This window comes from Colletotrichum phormii, assembly GCF_030913505.1.
Source record: "Colletotrichum phormii strain CBS 102054 chromosome Unknown BDP81scaffold_13, whole genome shotgun sequence".
NCBI lineage: Eukaryota > Fungi > Ascomycota > Sordariomycetes > Glomerellales > Glomerellaceae > Colletotrichum > Colletotrichum phormii.
In genome coordinates this window covers 763,166-783,688 of record NW_026851455.1, presented here as the reverse complement: position 1 = coordinate 783,688, position 20,523 = coordinate 763,166, and the positions used below count along the sequence as shown (strand labels likewise).

At 54.8% G+C, this 20,523-nt stretch overlaps 3 protein-coding genes across 3 annotated transcripts; 2 read left to right on the top strand and 1 right to left on the bottom strand.

The window, feature by feature from the left end:
* The first annotated feature begins 3,294 nt into the window (after positions 1-3,294).
* BDP81DRAFT_430990 (carbamoyl-phosphate synthase) lies at positions 3,295-10,765 on the top strand. The gene is made up of 3 exons (XM_060590656.1): positions 3,295-4,146; positions 4,200-10,228; positions 10,281-10,765. Exons 1-3 carry the CDS (start codon positions 3,531-3,533, stop codon positions 10,335-10,337), a joined length of 6,702 nt encoding a protein of 2,233 aa, XP_060443799.1. The 5' UTR covers positions 3,295-3,530; the 3' UTR covers positions 10,338-10,765.
* A 375-nt stretch (positions 10,766-11,140) lies between these two features.
* Positions 11,141-12,565, top strand: BDP81DRAFT_430987 (uncharacterized protein). The gene is made up of 3 exons (XM_060590655.1): positions 11,141-11,287; positions 11,372-11,503; positions 11,735-12,565. Exons 2-3 carry the CDS (start codon positions 11,422-11,424, stop codon positions 12,454-12,456), a joined length of 804 nt encoding a protein of 267 aa, XP_060443798.1. The 5' UTR covers positions 11,141-11,287; positions 11,372-11,421; the 3' UTR covers positions 12,457-12,565.
* A 433-nt stretch (positions 12,566-12,998) lies between these two features.
* On the bottom strand, positions 12,999-14,113 carry BDP81DRAFT_322858 (uncharacterized protein; the record flags this gene model as incomplete). The annotated part of the gene is made up of 2 exons (XM_060584734.1): positions 12,999-13,765; positions 13,921-14,113. 2 exons carry the CDS (start codon positions 14,111-14,113, stop codon positions 12,999-13,001), a joined length of 960 nt encoding a protein of 319 aa, XP_060443797.1.
* Positions 14,114-20,523: the final 6,410 nt, after the last annotated feature.

Below are 20,523 nucleotides of genomic sequence, written 5' to 3'. Positions count from 1 at the left end.
TGTCAATTAAGCCATATTTCTGCAAATGCACGCACATACACGAGAAAAGTCAGGACCGACAGGCGACGACAACATCAGACGAAAAACGGGCGAGACATGCAACCACATGACTTTGTTAGGATGAAAAAGAAGGAGACCCCGACCTACAAGCGCCAAACACTCCGACGACCCGACGCACTCAAACTCCCGTCCCCATCCCGGTCTGTCAGACGAGAGACATTCGACCGCCAGACACACAGGTACACCTAGGTAGGTGCCTGCGTCTGCGTCTGCCTCTGCATCCACATCCACGTCTGTGTCTGCGGCTTCCTCCCCGACGTCGTCCGGATCAACATCCGTAGTCTCCTTTTTCTCGCAGTATCTAGCTATATGTACAAGAAAAGGCAAGCCATGTATCCGTACACTCGGCAGCCAAATGCGAGGACGAGAAGAAAAGCGAAGAAGAAGACGTATGGGGTAGATCCAAAAGCTGCCGAAACTGCCATCCAATCCGAGAACCAAATTCAAGTTCGACCTGGCAGATGGGCTGCATCCGCGGCCGCGCATCGTCACTTGACATGCGTGACACACGATGCTCGAATACTGACTGGTCTGGGCGGCTGGGCCCTTGTCATGGGTCGATTCTCGCTTCTCCTACATTGCTTTCCAAAGTTGAATCACAACGCCTCACTCGGCATCTTCAGTTCAAGACAGTCACAAAACCGACTCGACATGTCTCTCCACCGCTAGCCTGAAAACTAGCCAGTTCGCAGGAGAAACAGGGCGAGTCGGTCAGCAAGCAGTGGTGAAGCATCTGCACACCTCACCTCAAGAGCCCCAGAGTCGCAACAGTGAAGCTTGAGTTGCATCCTCTTGCTCCAAGAGTTCAAGCCCCCCACAGGATCAGCAGCACACCTCGAGCCATTCCCTCGCTTGATTGGCCTACGAGGGCCGTCACCGCCATTGGCATCCCACACACACGGATGCACAGATGGCACCTGTTCTGGGCCAGGGTGCGACGCTGCATTTCGGGGACACCGCCGGGATTTTGCTCTAGCCGGGGCCCTGCTCCCACACCATCATCGTTTCTGCTCGATGCTACTCATCCAGTTCTTTTTTTTCTTGTGTTCTCAATCCCGCCTTCAAAGAACGGGAAGGGAATGCTTCCCGTCTGCGCTGTTTTGGTTCCCGAGAGCGATCAGAGGCACAGCTATTCAAGACAGGTACACACACAAGTGACATAGTACGCGTGACTGAACTCGACGATGCCTTCACACAGTTAGCACTTACACATGGGTGTCGAACCTCTTCTGGGGATAATGGGTCGGTTGGTGAGCTTCTCATCAACTCGTCCAAGCAATGCACGGAATCTCAGCAGACGCCCGTCATGCCGGGTTACATTGAGACCAACACGGCCATCGGCTATTTATGTCGATTCAGATCTCGAACAGATAATACAGGGTAGAAGCCGCCATACCCAAGCCAGCATCGCGAACTCTATGCGTTCCACCAACTGGCCACACCGCAGCGCAAACCTGCAGGCCTGGCAACAGGAAATTTCGCAAATTCCCTCGCATTGCACAAGCCTCACGAGTCAAGCCTCCTCGCGCACCTTGCCGGCCTGCTTTCTTGCTCCCATTTTTGGTTTCTTTCCACCTCTCAAGTCCCAACTGGCTTAGCCAAGCATTCATGCTCCAGGCTCTTCCGAGACTAGTGAGCTGTCCTGCTTGCAGGGGAGCGGCCCTGTCAGAGACGATGGGCTGGGTGAGATCCGTGGGGTTCCTTAGAAGCGTCCAAGACGGGTGATTCTCACCTAAGCTGCTTCCCACTCACGTCCCGTGGAATGTCAGCTTCAGTCACTTGACCTGCTACTCACGCTACCTTAGTATACTGAGTTGTTGGCTATTTCAACTACTGGGGGAAGACATTTCGTTCCAGTCGAGCAGTATAAAACACAAGTATGGCACGTGCAAGTCCGTACTATCACCCGCAGTTTCCGTAGCTAAGATCAGGGTGCCTGGAACTCCAAAGATGCTCCAAACTTGGTGTCTGACGAGGGGCTGGACTCAAATTGGCGCCGTGAAGAGCGCAGAACATGGGTTCAAACCCCACCGTCTATCCGTATGTGTCTTTCCGCCAGCTGCGATGGCTTCTTCACTTATTGAGGCGAGATACTTTGTACATTTGCAGACTACTCTACGAGCGGCCATTGCAAACCTCTAATGTACTCATGGCGAGTCGTTAAACACGGAATGAAGGTGAGGTGATCCAAAGAAATATTATTTTCTAATCAAAGTACTATCAGAGAGTGCGCGGTCTCGATGAATCCGAAGCATTTTCCAGCCTGGGGGACTGTCGTTGCCCCAGCTGCCCATGCCTACCCCAACTCTAGTGGAATGCCCCGCCAAAAACTCAGCACCGGCATCGGCGATGGCCAGGTGAAAGCAAGTAGTGGTGTGCTCACCTAGGCCGGTGTGCGCAGGTGAAAATCGGATTTCCCACAACCATGTTCAAATAACAGGTGGTTTGGTAGGCTTACAAGCCAGCAAACACCAATGCTTCAGACGAGCCAAGTAACCAAAAATTCGTAAACTCGTGGCCCCTCGAAGTAAATCACAACATCGATCGCATCGATTTGCAAGGTTATTTGGGGGATGTACTATTGCAAGTAGCCCGGTCCATTCCAATTGTGACTCGGCCAATTTTGGAAGTGATTCACAAGCGGACGGTCCACTCGTGGCCAGCCACCGTTTAAGTATAGTTTTCTCCCGCCTCTCACGGCTCTCTCCATCAGTGACCACTCAAGCTAGGTGAATTTGAGTGAGGAAAGAAATTTCTGCAGGGACAAGACTGTGACAAAATTCTGCAACCTCAGCCATCAGGGCGGGCTGTTGGTGGCATTGGCGAATTTTGGTGCTGGTGACGCGGGGCTAATTCCCCCGCCCTCTGGCTAGAAGCGGCAATGACCCAAACCTACCGCTATTTTCTGTCAGTTTCTGCCCACTTGGTAGATGGCGCTAGACTACCTTGAGCTGACCGCCTGCGGTTTCGGTGAAGCAGAAGCCGTATTTTTTTTCACTTGCAGATCTGTGTCAACGTAGCCGGGACTCCACCGTCCAGGGATTGTGCCTGTATCATTGGTCAATCCACTCTTAAATTCCCCTCCCAGGGAGGGAAGGCCCTGAGCATGGAGGGGGGGTAACCAGGTGAATTTTTTTTTTCTCACTGTCAGAGTAAGGTAAAAAGTCTTTGGGTCCTGCTGTTTGGCACTTCTCTTCTTCTTTCTCTCTTTTTCCTTTTTTCTTTCTCCGACAATGGTTGTCTAGAAACTTGCATAACTTCCCGAAGATCTATCGTGGCAGATGATCGCTGGGAAGCTCCCGAACCAACAAACGAGACTCTATTGACGAGCTCGCTACTGCCACTTTCTCTAGCACTTCTTTTTTTCACATCGTTGCTGCTTTAGACCCTCTTCACTCCGAGAGTTCCTTCACCCGTCATTTTTTCTTTTGCCCCGCATCAATCAGAAGAAACTCCTCCCACAACCGAAAATGTCGCCCACCGTCCACACCCCGGCTGCGGCCCGCATTGTCGGCTCCGATGACGAAGGCCTCATGGCTCTGGAGCTGCCCGATGGTACCGTCTACCAGGGTTACAGCTTCGGTGCACAGAAGAGCATCGCCGGAGAGCTCGTTTTCCAGACCGGAATGGTGGGGTATCCGGAGTCGGTGACAGACCCCTCGTACCGTGGCCAGATTCTGGTTATCACCTTCCCTCTGGTCGGCAACTATGGTGTCCCTTCGCGGGAGACCATTGACGAGCTCCTGGGCGACTTGCCCGCTCACTTCGAGTCCTCCCAGATTCACATTGCTGGTCTCGTCGCCCACTCATACTCGGGCGAGGACTACTCCCACTTCTTGGCAGAGTCTTCTCTCGGCACATGGCTCAAGGAGCAGGGCGTCCCCGCCATCTACGGCGTCGACACCAGACAACTCACAAAGTACCTGAGGTCACAGGGCAGCACCCTTGGCCGCTTGTTGTTGCAGAAGAAGAACCTGACCAACGGCACCGCCAACGGTCACGTCAATGGCGTTGCGTCCTTCTCCATTGAGGACTTCCAGGCTGTTGACTGGGTGAACCCCAACGAGAAGAACCTCGTAGCTGAGGGTGAGTTCTACCAACAAGTCTCTGACTTGCCTTTTGCTAATTCTCCATTCTAGTCTCAATCAAGGCTCCTAAGCTCTACAAGCCTCCCTCGAGTGTTGCCGTAAAGAAGCACCCCTCCGGCCGACCTATCCGCGTCCTGTGCTTAGATGTCGGTATGAAGTACAACCAGCTGAGGTGCTTCCTCAAGCGCGGTGTCGAAGTCTTGGTGTGCCCCTGGGACCACGACCTGGTCAAGCAGGCCGGCGAAGAGTACGATGGTCTCTTTCTCTCCAACGGACCCGGTGACCCGGCCATGCTGGAGAACACCGTCAAGAACATCCAGGCTGCCATGGACAAGACCAAGACCCCCGTCTTCGGTATTTGCTTGGGACACCAGCTGCTCGCCCGCGCCTCCGGTGCCAAGACCGAGAAGATGAAGTTCGGCAACAGAGGTCACAACATTCCGTGCACGAGCATGATCTCCGGAAAATGCCACATCACCTCCCAGAACCACGGTTTCGCCGTCGACTCCAAGTCCCTGACGGCCGACTGGAGGGAGCTCTTCGTCAATGCCAACGACGGCAGCAACGAGGGTATTGCCCATCTGTCTAAGCCCTACTTCAGTGTGCAGTTCCACCCCGAGAGCACACCCGGTCCTCGCGATACCGAGTACCTCTTTGATGTCTTCATCAGCACCATTGAGGAGTGCGCTGCCGACCCCAAGGCGCTCAGTGCCCCGGTCAAGTTCCCCGGTGGCACTATCGAGGAGAACGAGCGTCTTCACCCTCGTGTCCACCCCCGCAAGGTCCTCATTCTGGGCAGTGGTGGTCTCAGTATTGGACAGGCCGGAGAGTTCGACTACTCTGGCTCCCAGGCCATCAAGGCTCTCAAGGAGGAGGGTATCTACACCGTTCTGATCAACCCCAACATTGCGACCATTCAGACCTCCAAGGGTCTTGCCGACAAGGTGTATTTCCTCCCGGTCAACGCAGAGTTCGTCCGCAAGGTCATCCAGTACGAGAGACCCGATGCCATCTACGTCACCTTTGGTGGACAGACTGCTCTGTCAGTTGGTATCCAGCTGAAGGACGAGTTTGAGGAGCTGGGTGTCAAGGTCCTCGGTACCCCCATTGACACCATCATCACCACTGAGGATCGTGAGCTCTTCGCTCGCAGCATGGACTCCATTGGTGAGAAGTGCGCCAAGTCTGCTTCTGCAAGCAACATTGACGAGGCTATGTCTTGCGTCAAGGACATTGGTTTCCCCGTCATCGTCAGAGCCGCCTATGCTCTTGGAGGTCTCGGCAGTGGTTTCGCCAACAACGAGGCCGAGCTTCTTGATCTCTGCAACAAGGCCTTTGCCGCCAGTCCTCAGGTGCTCATCGAGCGCAGTATGAAGGGCTGGAAGGAGATCGAGTACGAGGTCGTTCGTGATGCCCAGGACAACTGTATCACTGTGTGCAACATGGAGAACTTCGATCCTCTTGGTATTCATACCGGTGATTCCATCGTTGTCGCCCCCTCCCAGACCCTCTCTGACGAGGACTACAACATGCTCCGTACTACAGCTGTCAACGTCATTCGTCACTTGGGCGTTGTCGGAGAGTGCAACATTCAGTATGCCCTGAACCCTTTCTCTAGGGAGTACTGCATTATCGAAGTCAATGCCAGACTGTCGAGATCCTCAGCCCTTGCTTCCAAGGCCACCGGATACCCCTTGGCTTTCATTGCTGCCAAGCTTGGTCTCGGCATTCCCCTGAAGGACATTGCCAACAGCGTCACCAAGTCCACTTGCGCCTGCTTCGAGCCCTCGCTTGATTACGTCGTCGTCAAGATGCCCCGCTGGGACTTGAAGAAGTTCACCCGCGTTTCCACTCAGCTTGGATCCTCCATGAAGAGTGTTGGTGAGGTCATGAGCATCGGCAGGAGCTTCGAGGAAGCCATTCAGAAGGCAATTCGCGCCATCGATTTCCACAACCTGGGCTTTAACGAGACCGAGGCTTTGATGTCCATCGATGACGAGCTGCAGACTCCTTCTGACCAGCGATTGTTCGCCATTGCCAACGCCATGCACTCTGGCTACACCGTCGACAAGATCTGGGAGCTTACCAAGATCGACAAGTGGTTCCTCAACAAGCTCAAGGGCTTGAGCGACTTTGCCAAGAACATGACCAACTACACTACCAGCGATATCTCCAAGTCCCCTGCCATCCTCCTTCAGGCCAAGAGACTCGGTTTCTCCGATCGGCAGCTCGCCAAGTTCTGGAGCTCCAACGAGATTGCCGTGCGATCCCTGAGACAGGAGGCCAGCATCATGCCGTTTGTCAAGCAAATCGATACCGTTGCTGCTGAGTTCCCTGCTTACACCAACTACCTCTACCTGACCTACAACGCGAGCGAGAGCGATGTGTCTTTCGACGACCACGGTATCATGGTCTTGGGATCCGGTGTCTACCGCATTGGTTCCTCCGTCGAGTTTGATTGGTGCTCTGTTCGTGCCATTCGCACCCTGCGCCAGGATGGCTTCAAGACCATCATGGTCAATTACAATCCCGAGACCGTCAGTACCGATTACGACGAGGCCGACAAGCTTTACTTCGAGAACATCAGCTTGGAGTCTATTCTCGATATCTACCAGCTGGAAGACGCTGGTGGTGTGCTCGGTGCCATGGGTGGACAGACCCCCAACAACATTGCTCTGCCGCTCCACCGTGCCGGCATCAAGATCCTCGGTACCTCTCCTGAGATGATCGACAACGCTGAGAACCGCTACAAGTTCTCTCGTATGTTGGACACCATTGGTGTTGATCAGCCCACCTGGAAGGAGTTGACCAGCTTCGAGGAGGCCAAGAAGTTCTGTAACGCCGTTTCCTACCCCGTGTTGGTGCGACCTTCTTACGTCCTTTCGGGTGCTGCCATGAACACTGTCTACTCCGAGCAGGATCTCGAGAACTACCTGGCCCAGGCTGCTGAGGTTTCCCGCGAGCACCCTGTCGTTATCACCAAGTACATTGAGAACGCCAAGGAGATCGAGATGGATGCCGTTGCCAAGGATGGTGTCGTCATTGGCCACTTCATCTCTGAGCACGTTGAGAACGCCGGTGTTCACTCTGGTGATGCCACCCTCATTCTGCCTCCTCAGGACTTGGAGCCCGAGACCATTGCCAGAATCGAGGAGGCCACTCGCAAGATTGGTGCTGCTCTGAATGTCACTGGTCCCTTCAACATTCAGTTCATCGCCAAGGACAACGATATCAAGGTCATTGAGTGCAACGTTCGTGCTTCTCGCTCGTTCCCCTTCGTTTCCAAGGTCATGGGTGTCGACATGATTGAGATGGCCACCAAGGCCATCACTGGTAAGCCGTTCGAGGCCTACCCTGCCACCGATATCGCTCCCAACTGCGTTGGTGTCAAGGTTCCTCAGTTCAGTTTCTCGCGTCTCTCTGGCGCCGACCCCGTCTTGGGTGTTGAGATGGCTTCCACTGGTGAAGTCGCCTGCTTCGGTGTCGACAAGTACGAGGCGTACCTCAAGGCTCTGATGTCCACCGGATTCAAGATCCCCAAGGCCAACATCCTTCTGTCCATCGGTTCTTACAAGGACAAGAAGGAGATGCTGCCCGCGATCGACAAGCTTGCTCGCCTCGGCTACAAGCTGTTCGCTACTGCCGGTACTGCCGACTTCCTCCAGGAGCACAACATTCCCGTTCAGTACCTGGAAGTCCTCGCCAATGAGCAGGAAGACCAGCGTTCCGAGTTCTCCCTCACGCAGCACTTGGCCAAGAACATGATTGATCTCTACATCAACTTGCCTTCCAACAACAAGTACCGCCGTCCTGCCAACTACATGAGTAAGGGTTACCAGACCAGACGTATGGCTGTCGACTACCAGGTTCCTCTGGTCACCAACGTCAAGAACGCCAAGATCCTCGTTGAGGCCATTGCCCGCCACTTCGGACTCGAGATTGGCAGCCGCGACTTCCAGACCAGCCACCGTACCATCTCTCTGCCTGGCCTGATCAACGTCGCCGCCTTCGTTCCTGGTATCGCCACTGCCGGAAGCAAGGATCTCAAGGCTGTCACCAAGGCCTCGATTTCGGCCGGTTTCAGCATGGTCCGCTTCATGCCTGTCGGTGTCGATGGCTCAATTACTGATGCCGTCACCCTCAAGGTCGCCCAGCAGAGCAGCAAGCAGGGTGGATTCTGCGATTTCAACTTCTCCGTCACTGCCACCTCTGACAACTCTGACCGTATCAGCCACGTCACCGGTGAGGTCGGATCGCTCTTCATCCCCTTCAACCACCTGTCTGGAAACATTAGCAAGGTCGCTGCCGTCACTGCCCACTTCGATAAGTGGCCCGCGCACAAGCCCATCGTCACTGATGCCAAGCTCACCGACCTGGCTTCTATCCTGCTCCTGGCCAGCCTGCACAACCGGAGAATCCACGTTACCTCGGTCTCCACCAAGGACGACATCAAGCTCATTGCTCTTAGCAAGGCCAAGGGCTTGAAGGTCACCTGCGACGTGTCCATCTTCTCCCTGTACCTCTCGCAGGATGACTTCCCCGACTGTGCTCTGCTCCCCACCAAGGCCGACCAGAACGCTCTCTGGGCTCACCTGAGCACGATCGACGTCTTCTCCATCGGCAGCTTGCCTTACCAGCTTGCTAGCTCTCTGGGCAAGACCGCCGATCCCTCCGTTGGCATTGCCGACGCTCTGCCTCTGCTCCTCACCTCCGTTACCGAGGGCAAGCTGACCGTCGACGATATCAAGGCTCGTCTCTACGACAACCCCAAAGAGATCTTTGAGCTCCACGAGCAGGTTGGAACCAGCGTCGAGGTTGAGATTGACCGTCCCTACGCCGTGCACAACACCAACGGCTGGTCTCCTTTCGCTGGCCGCACCATGCGCGGTTCTGTTCAGCGTGTGACCTTCCAGGACCAGACTGTCTGCCTTGATGGTGAGCTGCTGGCTCTGCCTGCTCTTGGCAAGGACATGTCCACTCACGGCGCTCTGCCCATGTCTCCCGCGATCAAGCCTCAGCTGCAGTCTTTGACCAACCCCGACAGCCCTCGTGACCGTCGCCCGTCGCTGTTCAACACTTCCAGGCCCACAAAGCTTCGGCCCACCGACGGCTACCTGCCTAACAAGAGCAACAGTGGATTTGAGGACTTTGGTCTTCCCGCCCCTCTTCACCCAGCCGTTGGCTCCAAGCTTCAGGATCTCCTGTCGCAGCCGTCGTCCTGGAAGAGCCACAGCTGTCTGTCTGTCAGCCAGTACACCCGTGCTGACCTTCACCACCTGTTCACTGTTGCCCAGCAGATGCGTCTGGGCGTCCAGCGCGAGGGTGTCTTGAACGTTCTGCGGGGCCGCGTCCTCTGCACCTTGTTCTACGAGCCTTCGACCCGCACTTCTGCCTCCTTCGATGCCGCGATGCAGAGACTTGGCGGCCGCACCGTCGCCATTGCCACCTCGCAATCTTCGGTCCAGAAGGGCGAATCTCTGCAGGACACTTTGCGCACCCTTGGCTGCTACGGTGACGCCGTCGTTCTCCGCCACCCTGACGAGCACAGCGTCGAGATTGCTAAGAGGTACTCTCCCGTTCCCGTCATTAACGGTGGTAACGGCAGCAAAGAGCACCCCACTCAGGCCTTCCTTGATCTCTTCACCATTCGTGAGGAGCTTGGAACCGTCCAGGGTCTTACCATCACCTTTGTTGGTGACCTGCTCTACGGCCGCCCCGTTCACTCCCTGATCTACCTTCTTCGCGACTATGGCGTCCAGGTTCAGCTTGTCTCTCCCAAGGGACTTGCTCTGCCCAACGATGTGCGCAACTTCTTGGTCGAGTCTGGACAGCTCCTTTGCGAGTCTGAGGACCTTACTCCCGAGATCCTGGCCAAGAGTGACGTGCTCTACTGCACTCGCGTCCAGAAGGAGAGGTTCCCGACGGTGGAGGACTACGAGAAGGTCAAGAACTCGTACCGTATCGACAACCGCACCCTCAAGTCGGCCAAGAGAGACATGTGCATCCTGCACCCTCTCCCGAGAAACGAGGAGATTGCGCCCGAGGTTGACACTGACCAGCGTGCGGCGTACTTCAGACAGGTAAGTCCCTTGACCCTTTAGATTTGAACACGAATGCTGACAAGTTGCCCAGATGAGATATGGTCTGTACTGCCGCATGGCTTTGCTTGCGTTGGTTATGGCACCATAGAGATGACAATTCTTTTGGCTTTCCTTCCTACTTGTATGGGGAACCTACCTGGACATGAGAAAAAAAGCATACGTGCAAAAAAGTTTTTAGAACAGTTTGGTGTTTTGGGTTTCGGGCTTTTCTTTTTTTCGGGATGATAGTATAGACACACACAAAGTAGGAAGCAACTATTCCTCAAAACTGGCGTATAAGAAAACGCGCCGTCAGACGTTCGTTATTTGGCTCGCGCCATCACGACGTCGTGGTGTACGAGGGATTACATGTTTTGTTTGGGTTTAGAGGTGTTTTGGGCAGTGTGTATAGTGCGTTGCGTTGCGTTACGTTTGTTGCGTACGTTGCGTATCTTGCGTATTTGGATGGCGTTTCTTACGATATGATACCCCCTCCCGTCGTATGTACGGAATGAAATACGTTTGTTTGGTCTGTTGCGTTATGTGTGTGTCTTGCGTGTGTGCGTACTCTGCGTTCTGTGTATTGTCTCTATAAAGTGTCGAATGTGTGCAGTCATCAAGTGGTCCGATCGGAGCACTGCTGGGCTGATCCCTGCTCCGCATCTCAGCTCCTTGGAAATGGGACCCGTTGTCGGCTGTTCTGCGCGCTGCGCGGCTGCGCCTACGTACAATCCGATGTCTGCCCGTGGTGTGAGGGAAGAAGAATGGGTGGAACATTCTGCGGCTGTCCACCCACCTCAGCACGAACAAACGTGGTCGGGGAATGTGGGGCATTTTGCTGCAGCTGGGGGGTGCCCCTCACTCAAATGCAAGCATCATGAGAGGGAAAGTCAAGTCATGACATGTGTACACTTTTTTAAACGCGTAAATCACCTCACTCTTACTCACGGGTCTACATACCTACCTCGCGCAACACCCAAAACTCCCTCACGACACTTGTGTAGCATACAACTCCCAAGCTGCATTGATCTGAACGTACATACACATAGTATCTTTCTTGTGAGTCGCTTTTTCCCTACTCACAAGTAAACCCCCCCCCCTTTCTACCCCTCCATCAGCTGACGAGAGAGTTGGGTGTATAAGAATTTTGACAAGGACTCTCGGCAAGTTGACGTTGTTAAGACTGCTCGCATATGCGGCCCGGCTTTGCGTATAGATTCTCGAGATCGCTCAAGATGGCTCTGCATCCGCCTCCCGAGAGCGAGAAGCTCATTTGTCAGTCTTTCCTTCTCTCACGCACTGCTCTTTTGCTCTGTGTAGCACGGCGTCCCGGGTGAAGAGGCACGATGAGGGAAGGGGAGTAGAAGTAGACCCGGATCACCGGGATGATAGACGATGACGATGAAGGTCGAGAAAGAACAAACTCTCCCATCTCATCTCACCTCACCACCTCCCCCTCGCCAAAAACACCAAAAAAATAAAATAAAAAAAACTAACATCCCCAAGTCGCACCCTCGGGCTCCTCCCAAAACACCCGCGCCTCCCAATTCACCCTAGGCCGCCTCTCCCTCCCCAGCCTACACCCAACCTCGCCAACCCACCAATTCAACACCTGGTTCACAGCAGCCCAAGAAACCCACGCCGTCCCGCACCCCGAAACATGCACCCTCTCCACCGCGCACCTCCCCTCCGGCCGCGTCTCCGCCCGCATGGTCTACCTCAAAGAACTCGACGGCAAGGGCGGCTTCGTAGTCTACACCAACCTCGGCACATCCCGCAAAGCAGCCGACCTCGAGACGAACAAGTACGCGAGCCTGACGTTTTGGTGGGAGGCGTTGCAGAGGCAGGTGAGGGTGGAAGGTAAGGCGGAGAGGTTGAGCAGGGAGGAGAGTCAGGTGTACTACGATACCCGCGTGCGCGGGAGCCGGATCGGGGCGTGGGCTTCGCGGCAGAGCCAGGTGTTGGAGCCGCGGGAGGGCGTGAAGGGCGAGGGCGGGGAGGGGCGGGATGATGGGAGGGCGCAGTTGGAGGGGTGGGTGAAGGAGGTGGAGGAAAAGTTTGAGGGCAAGGAGACGATTCCGGTGCCTGAGTTTTGGGGCGGGTTGAGGATTGTGCCGGAGAGGGTTGAGTTTTGGCAGGGACGGGATAGTCGGCTTCATGATCGGTTTGTGTATGACAAGGTGGAGGGCGAGGAGGATAAGTGGACGATTAACAGGTTGAGCCCTTAGGCGGTGATGGTGTAGTCACTAGGTATAAAACATGATTTTGTTGCTGTTGTTTAGAATCACGATGTACCTTATCATCACAAACAAATCAAACGAAGTCACTATGAGAAAACAACGTGTTTAAGTGAGAAAATGAATGTTGTCTTTCCAGGACTACATTATCAAATAGGGTATGATAAAAAAGATGAACCATGATTTCCAGTATCGCGACCTTGATCCCAAACCCCCGTCCGATAAAACCCCTGTCCCACCATATACGCCAGCCCAGTTGATCGCCCAAGAAAAATTACAAGATGCGTAACCCATCGGAGCCCTCGTCGAGGCCGAGGTTTTGGTATCCTTAAAAAAAACGTTCAAGCTTTGGAAAAAATGATGTCGCCCCTCAGTATACAACAAGCCGAAGGGGCTCATGCAGATAGATGTGCTGTTCAACCGAGATGAACTCGGTGTCCCGCAGGGCATGCAAATCAACCATCGTGACAGTCAAACAAAAACGCTCGCTCGCTGATTGTCCCGTCGTGCCTTTTCTTTTCCAACTTCGTTCCTCAAAACTCCTCACCGACTGGAGACAGACCCATGTCGTTGCCCGAAAAGGTCAAGGACATGTAGTCCCCGCCAAAGGTCGTCTTCTCGAGAGCCGCACGCACTTCGTCGCCAAAGGACTCGGCTTCAGACTTGGGTGTGTCGACGGGTGTCAGCTGCAGACCCAGGCCAATCACGGCGGTACCGATTGTCATGCTCTTGCTCTTGCTGTGACCCATCTCGTGGGGTTGGACGGGGCGGGCCGCGTTGTAGTGCCGTGCGGCCAACTGCATATCAACCATGGTATCGGCGAGGAGATCCTCATCGTCGACCAGGGGCTTGATGCGGTAGTTGAGGTTCTCGCAGATGCAGCGTTCCGTCACGTTGATCTGCTCGCACGACCAAGTATCCTTGCCCCAGTTTGACGAATAGTATGATGTCGAGTCGTGGCAGTCGTCGGTGAACTTAGCGGCGATGATGAGGGCAGACAGGATGATGAGCTCGGGCTGGACCGAGTCGATATGCAGCTGCTGCTGGCGCCGGCGGTCGAGGAGAGGGCTGTGGCCGAGGGTGTGGCGTTTGTTGTAGGAGGAGCCATCGACGAGCAGGGGGCACTGCAGGCGCCAGCTCAGGGCGAACTTGGAGTTGAGAGAGTCGAGGATGCAGACTGCCAAGGCGATGGTCTCGAGCGGGAGCCCGGACCGGCTGAGCATGACCTGAACGAGAGGCACCGACGGGGTCGAGAGGGAAGCTGACGTGGGAACGAGGTTGACGAGGTGGATGGCGGGGCCTGCAAGCGCGGGGAGGTTAGCATTACATTGCAGATGATATATTGCATTTGGAGCATGCGCATCGAACGAACGAGGGTCGGAGCACACGGGGTAAGTTTGTAAGGGTTGCCAAAGCTTCCCCCATCCGCCCATCACGTAATTCGGCTGCACGTACCAAGGAACTTTTCTTGCAGGATGTCGCCTTCTTCCAAGGCCGTTTTCGGGCTCTGGTGGGCGGAAGAATTCCTGGATGAAGGTGGCGGGGTGGGAAGGTTAGAGAGGGGTCGGTAGGTGAAGTAGGCGTCCTCGGCTCCGTATTCGTCGTCCGAGTAGTCGGTGTTCTGGACCTGCCTCGCCATGTTGCCCATCTTGTCTTGTGTCTCGTGCCCGCGGCTCTGGCTCTCGGGAGTGGTAATTGTTTGTATTATTGGAATGTATGTGTGCGAAGTGGTTCCCGTTTTATAACAGCAAACAATACCGAAACGGGTAGAAAATTATCTGTTGGTGGATCGTGTCGGTCGTGGGTGGTAAACGTCGTAAAAGCCAACTCTTCCTGTCCTCGGTCCTGAGCAGTAGGGGGTGCTGCTCATATTCGTATGCAACTTGTATTCGGGTGTGCGATTAGGGCAGTAACTCGTACTCGGTCGTAAACGTGATCACGCAATGTCGGGTTGGAGAGGTGAGTAGGAGAGCACAAGAGGATGAGGTGGGAGGTCGGGGCGGTATATGTAGTGAGTTGGATGGTGGATGGTGGATGATGGACGGGCGTGGGATTGAGTTTTAGGATTGGGATTGCCAGGTCCGAGTACATGCTCCGTACCTAGTAGCAATGGGTGTACGGATACATCAGAAAGGGGGTTCGAACTTGGAGAGAGAGGATCCAGATGCCGTTGCTGTAAGTTATGCAGGGTTCATAAAGCGAAGTAAGGCTGAGTCGGGGTTGGGAAACGAGTCGCGAGGAGCGGGAAGATGGACGGGCTACGGTCCAGATACCAGAGCTGGGATTCTGGGATTCTGGGACTCTGAGAAGGTATTTCGGCGGTGGGCGATGCACCAAGTGGGTTCGTACCTAACAACAACCTACGAAGAAGAGGAAAGACATGGACGGGACAACTGGGAACCTCTCCTCGCTCATGCCATTACTGCGTAGGGAGTACGAATACAGGTAGGTTGGGGTGGAGGTGCTGCTGCACAGTAGTGCAGAATGGTCCGTGTTGATGCGATGCTGCGCTCTGTGTCCAAAGCCCCCCCTGTACATTTCCGATGTACCTCGCGTGTACCTTTTCTTTGGCAACTTTGGTTTTCTTTCACTCCTTCACTTTTAGCGCGCCGTCTGAGCGGGATCATCTGGTTTGGCGTTTTCTCTCTGGTCTAGGTAACTCTCTCTTGCTGTCTTTTTGTCTCTACAATTGTGATCACACACCCCTCGAGTACCTAACTTGTGCCTGGAGCTTTGCTTTCCGTACGATGGCAAGTAACTAGGTAGCAAGTGGTGGACAACGAAATAGGCGGTGCGGATAACCCGTAGGTGAGAACCGAAGACGACGTGGACGAGGGCCGAGAAGAGGGCACCGAGACAGGGGTACAACGGCAACTTGGCAAGGGAAAAAAAACGAGAAGGAAACCCCCGGCAATGGTCCTCTTTTCCCTCTCGGCTCTTTAGCGTATCTGCAAGAACGAGGGCAGGCCCGGCAGGGGATGGGGGGCCAGCAGCAATGTGGGCGAGGATCAATGAATGGAGTCGGGAAAAGAAGAAGGGAAGCGAGAAATTGGGAATACGGGCACAAAACAAAGTGACATAAGGCGGCAAAAAAAAATGGCCAATCACTCGACAACCACCTCAAGTACCTACGGATGGGTACGAAGTAAGTATGAATAGGTGCCCATTCTCTTGCATCTGGATGCATGGTTTATTGACTAGTATCATTCGGTCATGGCAAACCAAACATGCGAGTCTTGGGCAGAAAGACTTGACCTCATCCATCAATTCCCACTTGGCATGGATTGTTGTTGATGTTATCCATACTTTTTAAGAGTCAGATGAACAGGAACCCAAACAAATCCCACGCTTACACAGGCACAGGTTGCCTTACCCAGCAGCGGTGATACCCAGACATGCCCAGACATTAGACGCAGAATCAAGAAGGATACTCAAATTTCCATCCCAACCACTCCGGTCGCTTGTTGTGTTGCCCATCCACAGGATAATTAGTGACGGTGGCTGACGCAACGAAGAAGACAGGCATCCCCGGCTTCGGGAATCTTGCGTCGATGGCTGGCAATTTTGGTTTCCCTTTTGCCCATTGTAGACGAAACGCTCGCGTCAGTCCTGTGCAGTGTGCACCCTGGGCAGCAAAAAGGCAGGCCGCCGCATGCCGCAGCCAGTCTTGACTGGTGTTGTTGATGATGCTTGCTGGCTTATTCCCTGGCCTCAGATCATAACACGCCCAGCTATCTCTCCTCTCTCTCTCTCTTCCCTTTCCCCCTTCAGAACACCCACCAGTACATGAGCATGGCATGATGACGTTGGACGTATGGACGGCAGTTGGGTCTGGTCTCGAGCATCCCCCTCATCAACCCATCCTGATGATGACAGTGCCAATGCTGCCATCCCGTCTCGGGTCTACCTCCGTCGTCGTCTGAGTCTCAGATCATCCACCGAATCCCCTCCTAAGGCTTGCAGCTTTCAAACATTCAATCAGAAGCCAAAGCCTCGATTACACAGTAGGTGTGGCAGCTTTTGCGGTTTCCGTGTCTCCGTCCCTACACTGTACACCCCCGTGCCTCATTGCCTATCCGAGAAAGGGATCGAATCGGGGAAAAGAAAAAGGGCAAGACAGGCTTTGCTCAAGGCGCTCAAACAGGCGGCCCAGTTCTGTTTGACCACGGCACATCCAGGAACGGCGGGCTTTCGTCACACGGATGGTCGATCAGATGGTGCCATTGCCAATCCATTGCATCCTGACTGGTGGTATTTTCCGACGGACCACATGGATACGGGAAGGCCAAGCAAACCTTGCTGCACTCCTCCCTCAAGGAGTCTCCAAGGAGTTCCCAAGGAGAATCTCTCGCACGAGTTGCCCGTTGGACATTGGTGTGTGGGTGGTCACTTGGTGTCGTATGTTGCGCGTTTATGTTGCGAACTTGCGAGTGTTGTTCTTCGAGAAGGGGGGCAAGGTTCCTGAACGGCAATCAGGGACAACCTAGCCATGTCGTTCTGGCTTCTCTGGCTCACCGTGACGACAGCCCTCAGCGAGTGGCCGAGTGCTAATTTGGGTGTCAAAGGGAGTTCGTCCAGTGGGTTGGAGTGGGGATTACAGGCCCGAAGGACCCGCTGGAAGCTGGGCTGAGCTGGTGACGGCGGAGCGAGGTACGTACTGCTCCGGTTCCTCAGTCTCAGTCTCACACCTCAGTCCAATTGCCAGTGGCAGCGAAGATGAACCGAAACTGCCTTACCTAAGCATAGAGAAGGTACGAAGCAAGATACATCCAAGGTGAGGTGGTGAAGGGAGGTGAGGCAGCGGTGGACTCACGAACCAGGTAAGCACCCGTACCTGTCCCCGGTACCTGCCTCGTCGCATTTCGGGGACGCCTTCTGTGACCTGTCACTTTGCCAGATGGATCTCTTCTCCCCTCAGCTCCATTCTCCAACAAGACAACATCTGATGCGACTATCCGATTGTGTGGGTTCTAAGCCTCTGCATGGCAAAGGCGGCAAGTCTTCACCGCAGGCGGTCAGTCTCAACTCTCAACCTCTGAGCCCCAAGAAGTCAAGAGTCAAGCAGAGGCAACCGAACAGCCTATCAAGCCATTCATTTGCCTATCCGACAGACGGCCCTCCAAGACTCCCTGCAAAAGAAACAGTACGGATACGCTCGTCAACCATCACGACCCTTCATATCGTGGTGGAACTCGCCGAGGTACCTCCAAAGTACTTCTTGTCATCTCCACAAGCTCAAGGTTCAGTCTAACTGACCTCCCGAGGTGGAAGCCGCCCGTCTGTCCGCCCGCCCAGACTGCCCACGATCTTCTCACGGTCTCACCTCAACCACCTTGCAAGTTGCCACGAAGCCGCCAACCTCGATCTTGACGTGGATCGTGACCAACATCAAAGCAACGTCGACGGCCATGGACCCTTGAACTCTGCTCCGTGGGTTTGCAGCACGTCGTGTTCGGCACCCTGGGACCCTAGGTCTCTGCGTAGCGTCTACGGATAGTGACGTGCTAATCCAGCCACAGCCACGGCCGCGCCAAATGGCAGATTTTTTCCTCCTTGGGAGGAAACACCTTGAACCCGATGGAACACAAGCGACAATTCAGCATTCCAGTGAGCAACAACTGACAAGGCCTCTTCGCCAGTCCCTTTGTTCTCTTCCAAGTTTCCACCCCCACCTTGATGCCGGGACTCTGGGGTAGAGACTCGGCCCTTTGGTCCAACGAGGTAGCCGCTACGAAGCGCGATTGCAACAGTCCTCGGGTCTTGAACCGCATCACGCTACGAATACCTACTTCGTACCTATTCCCGTTTCGGCGTCTTGTTCCTGTCATCCGGTCCATACCGATACCCTATATCTCTCCCTCTTTGTTCTCTTTTATTTGACATCAACAGTCGAGACCTACTTCCACGATCATAGCCAATCCCCGCTGCATCGTGGTCTAGGCGAGCCCGACACAAGCAGAAGGGATTGGCAAATGGCAAGTGCTCGATTGTTGCAGCAGATCAAGCTCGTTCGTGTACGGCCGGTGCTGCATCTGCATCCGCATCTGCATCGCATCGTAGTCGACTTTGGCCTCGGGCTGCGGATATCTCGATGATCCTTCCACCCAACCGAACCTAAACCTCAATCCCACACCTTATGCATCCGTACCTGACTTGGCCGCAACCGGCTTCGCGAGAATGCAACCACCATGCAGACACAAACCACACCGTCCCATCCATCTCACGCGCGCGACTGATGGGACGATGAATTACCCAAGAGCACCTGAACTTGACATGCATAAGCCCCTACAGCACTGAGCACACAGGACTCTAAGAGAACCACTGACATACAGCATATCCCGACCACCATCATTTGGGGCCCCAGCCTTGCCTTGGAAACCTCTGCTAGCGCCAGAGACCGGAGACCAACCGCTGGTGATTTGCATAACACTCTCCGCGTCACTGCATAAACCCGCTCCCTGTTCGGCCCATCGACAATGCGCCATACGTCAGATCATCCCCTATTTCCCGCCCCAAGACTCCCAGCGTCCCAACACCTCGAGCTCGGACGGTCAGACTATGGATGAGCACACGCACAGCCTTCCTCCGGAGACAGCTTTCCCCACAACATAATTCTGCTGCCTTGCTCCTGCGAACGCAAAAAATTCCGACTGTCAGTGCAGTCGTGTCGTCGTGCCAGTGGACATAGCCGTTGACCACGGCCGTATTGCGGATGATCGTGTGTCAGAATAGGACGCTCTGTTCATCCCGGAGCTCCTGCGCTGCGAGGCGATTGATTCCCTGCCTCCCCACGTCACTCATCCATCGCTCAGGGTCCAAAATCGCCCATCTTTTCGCCTATGACTCGGTTGCGTGTACGAGAGCTAAAGCTTTGCAGTACGGAGTCGAATCTTGGAGCTCCCAGAAGCGGTTCTTTGTTTGGAAATATCCGCCACTATGAAGCAAATCGGCACATGGAGCTTGGCATTAAGCGACGTTGACCGCGAACGCTTCGCAGCTCAGAGTCTCGACCAGACCTCTGCTCGTTTCCGGATGGGTTATCAGATGTCCAGGGTCCAGATCTTCCAAGGGTCGAAAAAGGCGATGCCGTAGTCGTCCACTACCAGCTTCCATAACTCCGGGTCGATCTTAATCTCGCCGGCGTATGCCGCCTACTAGCAGGACCGGCGCTTCCCATGAGCCTTCCCCCACTTGACCAAGTTTCTTTCATACTTTTTCTTTGCAACCCACGATGAACATGACGCTTGGATGGGTTGAATCGAGCGGTTGGGTCTGGATTCGCGGGAGGTGCCCTAGACCGCCGCACATGGCCCTCAACCCAACCTTCATGCCTTCGTCGCAGCACTCTTACCTGAGCCAGTGGCTTAACACAGGCGTAATGGCTTCGGTCAACAGACGCCCGACGGAGGCTTTGTCGCCGCAAGCGGCGCAAGCGGGATGCCACGCAGCCACGAGGGAGCCCTAGCGGGTCATTAGCCGCGGCCATGTTCATCAGAGCGTCTGACGGACTCGCTGGCAATGCCAAATGGCCTGCCAAACGGCTATCCCACGGGACGTCGTCCGAGCGCGCAACCAAGCCTCAACGAGGCCTGCCAAGTCTTCCTTCGACTGCTCGTCATCAAACTTTGGACCGGCCGACGAGGAAATCTCTGCCTGCGAGAGCGCAGCTTCCGCGGGCACTGGTGCACAATCAGTTGTCTGCGGCTACGAAACTGATCGACTCACCGAAGATCCGCATCTAAAGTCTGTCATGCATGCACCCCGATAATCACCTGCAAGTTATGGTTCCCCTCGGCCCCATGCAACGCGTGCCTCTCCCAGAAATTTAGAGCTTTCCCCCCGCCTCTTGCCTGCAGCCCCGTTCGTGCGGGCTATGAAACGTAGTCCAATCACGTCCGCTTCGGTCCACCCCGACCGGTCGGGCACGAGCTGAGGGTTCCGGCCCGGGGCCGGGTCACGGGCTCTGTGTATCTCCCGCGCGAGCGTGCGGCAGCACGCTTCAGTTGAGTTTATGACAACGCCAAAGCCGAAGCTTTGCAGAACAAGTGGGAAAATGAG